At 38.4% G+C, this 3,808-nt stretch overlaps 1 protein-coding gene across 1 annotated transcript; it reads right to left on the reverse strand.

Annotated features, from left to right (window-relative positions):
- Positions 1 to 1,263: 1,263 nt before the first annotated feature.
- Positions 1,264 to 2,781, reverse strand: LOC100670632 (olfactory receptor 10X1-like). The gene has a single exon (XM_003415171.4). It carries the CDS (start codon positions 2,185 to 2,187, stop codon positions 1,264 to 1,266), a length of 924 nt encoding a protein of 307 aa, XP_003415219.2. The 5' UTR covers positions 2,188 to 2,781.
- Between the last annotated feature and the right edge of the window lie 1,027 nt (positions 2,782 to 3,808).

Genomic DNA, 3,808 nt, shown 5'->3' on the forward strand with positions numbered 1-3,808 from the left:
ATAGCAACGGCTTTCTCTTTTTAAAAAGTAGCTACCCTAGATTGAATAAGCAGTCCTCAGGAGTGGGAACAAAGCGGAAGAAACATTCTTGACAATGAAGCAGTGATCGCACACTGAAGAAGGAAAAGATTCTGCCTGCACATGCACGATGAAAAAGGTCCCAGAAAAGGAAATTGAGTCACCGTAACGGTTAAGCTGAAACAGCTGGTGTGCATAATTTTCATACATTATCTTTATTTTCATGACAGTTCTATAAATAATGGAGCTCAGAAATTCTAACACTTTTCATATGAGTTTTATATGCACCGAAACCTCAGTGCAAAATCTGTGTCCTTCATGAGAGTTCACGCTCCGGTTGATTAACAGTGAAACCGAGAAAAGGATTCAAGAGCTTTGCTAGGCTTGTATGTCTGAATTTTCATTAAGATAACTCACTCTTCTTCCATGATATAACCCCCAGAGTGCTTCTACTTTTCTTCCTGAGGATATAAAGATTTGATTATGTGTTTATCTGATGTGATGCCTTAATCTCTGTACCTGCTGCCCAAAGGATCCCCCAACACCTTTCTTTGTCAAATCTCAATACCATGACATTATTCTTTACCATTTGCTTTTAAGCATCCTCATTTTACAGGATGTGGTGCTTAGTTCAAGCCTTCACCCATGGATTCCCCTACGCATGGAAGGTGTAAGCTCTTATGTCCTGTTTATTCATTTCTATCTGTCTCGAAATATCCTATATCCTAAAAAGTTAGTATCTGATAGTCATTGGAAGGACACAGTCATGAACAGTGTGTTTTTGAAAATGCTTAGTGATCACAGACAGTTAAAAACACATGTAATCCATAGATACACGGAGGTTACTATATGGTGTTTTTCTTGTCAGAAATGACTTATGTCTTGGGAATTGCCTAGACAAATTCCTCATCCTTTATGTGTTTAGATATTTTGATCAGAAGTTTTTTCTCCTTGTACGCGTCATGACTGGTCCAGGATACCTAAAGATAGATTGGCATGGCCTAGTGTCTGCAGGGACATGCTTTCTCTGATAATAGAAAGGAGATGGAGTTTTTCTTAACAAGTTAAGGAAATGTCTGTCATGATTTAGGATTCAGAGTTTATCAAATGTTCCCTATATTTTAACTTCTGGAAAAGAGCAAGTGATACAGATTTGTCCAGAGGTCACAGGGTGAATGCCCCTCTCCTTTCTGGAGACATTCAGTAATGCTTTAAAACAGCACGAGTAATACAAGATCATTTATCCTAGCTTACTATCTTTCCCACCACCTTTACAAAAGCATTCTTCATGTCCTTATTCCTGAGGCTGAAAATGAGGGGGCTGAGGAAAGGAGTAATAACAGTGTAAGGGACAGCTATGAGTGTGTCATCTCTTCGTGAACCCTCTGGCTTCAAGTAAACAATAGATGCAAAACCAAAATGGATTATGACCACTGTGAGGTGGGAGGCACAGGTGGAAAATGCCTTCTGCTTGCCCTCAGCTGAAGGAATCTGTAGGATAGTGGAAAGAATGAAGACATAACTGAGGATAATGAGTAGAAAGGTACCGAGCAAACCTGATACTGAGATCAATGTTACAATGAATTCTGTGAGGTTGCTGTCTAAACAGGACAATCTCACCACTGCACGCATATGGCAGAAGAAGTGTTTGACAAGGTTGGGACTGCAGAAAAAGTCTCTGAATATCAATGCTGTCTCTATCAGAGATACAAAGAAGCCTCCAGCCCAAGCAGAGGCCACAAGTTCCCCACATAGGACGTGGGTCATAAGCAGTGGATACCTGAGAGGGTTGCAGATGGCCAGAAAGCGATCATACCCCATTAAAGTGAGGATGGCACAGTTAGTGCCTCCAAGTCCTAAGAAGAAATACATCTGTATGCCACAACCTAAGACCAAGACGCTTCTCTTCTTGGCCAGTAGATCTGCCAGCATTTTGGGGATGATGCTCAATGTGTAGCAAGTCTCAGAAAAGGAGAGTGCACTCAGGAAGATGTACATAGGGGTGTGAAGGGCTCTGTCCACCCAGGTTAGACCCATGATGGTCAGATTACCCCTTAGGGTGAGAAGGTAAAGGCAAAAGAAGACCACAAATAGTAATATCTGTGCATCTGGGTAAAGAGAAAAACCAATGAGGGTGAATTCCTTCACTATTGTCTGGTTGATCTGCATAGTTTGAATGTCTTCAATCTGAAAGAAACAACAAATAAACCATCAACTCTCCATTACTCTTGGATATCATCAAATAGAAATTTTGACGTTATTAAGACAAATCATTAGAGAATTCCAACTACCAACTGACTTTTAATTTAGTTTAGCAAAGTCCCATGTTTACATAGGTGATGTGTTTCCCTTCATTAATGTCTTCATTTTCTCAGCAACATGTTATGGATTGTGTACTAAGTGCCAGAAAGATTGCTGTGGCCAATTTCTAAAAAGGTTTGTGTTCAAGGAAAAAAAAACACCCCAAATTTTGTCTAGTTGAAGGAAATTCGGGTATACTTGGAGAGCCCGATTTGGATTATATCCTGAAACTCTGAAAACCCTCCCCACTGGGTAATTTACAGAGTCAGGACCTGAAACAGCAACATCTAAAAAAATACACGGTTCGGAAATATCAACTGAGTGAAAGTTGAAAGTTTATTTCCTAGTAATTTTGGAATCTAGTTTGGACAATGGCTTATAATCATTAGTGCAGCCCAAAGAGATTATGTCTTCCTGGAAAAGACATTTAGGTTCTGAAATTGTAAAGGAGAGTTAAGAGCATGCTTCCTTACCCCTAATCTGAGGAGCAGCAAAGAAGAAAGCTAGGATACCTCAAGGCCCTTAGAATTAATAGTGATTAATTAGGGTGTGTGATGGTATTGGTAAACAGACTTTTTGTGTAAGTGTAGTGTGGGTGACAACTGAGATTTTGATTATTGCTTCAATGCCAAGATAAGCATCCTAATAAATGCTACTTAGTCACTCTATGAATCCTGTAATAATTCCACATCTGATTTAATTGCATCCTCCTCTGACTTCTACAACATGCTGCATGTCCTTATATTTAACATATTCCCTTGGCTTTGAATTATACTGAGCTGTTGCTTTTCCTGCCCCCATGCCAACACATTCAATAATGAGCATTTATAAACTCTTTAGATTGTCAAATTCTTTCACATTTTTATTGATTTTATTCTTTTGGCATAGTATGAAGTGCATAGAACAACACAAAATGTGTAGGGTGGCTGTGATTATTTTACTTATTTTACAAATAATATGTTTCTAGGAAGCAACATATTTGCAACTAGAACCAAATTGTTTTGATTTTAATTGTACCTTCTTTCTACTAGTTTAAACTTCCTCCTTAAGAAAAGAGATTATGAATCATATATTTCTGTATTTCCCAGGGTGGTAATATGGAGAATTTTAAAAAGGTAATAATAGGTGGGGTTTGGGTAATAATGTTCCATGAATTTTGGATGGATGGGCCAATAATCAAAAATAGTGCTTCTTCTAAAAACAATTTCTGTTTCACTTCGTATTAAGTATAGCACAGCGTAGGGTCTGTGAACATGGAGATGAACAGGCTTTCTCCTCTAAGTTTGGTTCAGGCTAAAAGTAAGTAGTCTAATAGCAGACTGTAGCTGGTTCAAGGAGTCAGAGGAATCAAGAGGAAAGTTTTCCAAATTACAAATGTTTCATAAATAATCATCATAAATAACCTCTTAGACCTGAAAAGATCCTAATTCTCTAATAGTCAAACACCCCAACCCTAATATTTTCTCTATTCCTATCAACCCTTTCTCTT

The sequence above is a fragment of the Loxodonta africana genome, chromosome 3 (genome assembly GCF_030014295.1).
Source record: "Loxodonta africana isolate mLoxAfr1 chromosome 3, mLoxAfr1.hap2, whole genome shotgun sequence".
In the NCBI taxonomy this organism is placed as follows: Eukaryota; Metazoa; Chordata; class Mammalia; order Proboscidea; family Elephantidae; genus Loxodonta; species Loxodonta africana.

Bases quoted from the DNA above. Each gene is read 5' to 3' on its own strand.
- LOC100670632 (XM_003415171.4), bottom strand. From the start codon at position 2,187: ATGCAGATCAACCAGACAATAGTGAAGGAATTCACCCTCATTGGTTTT.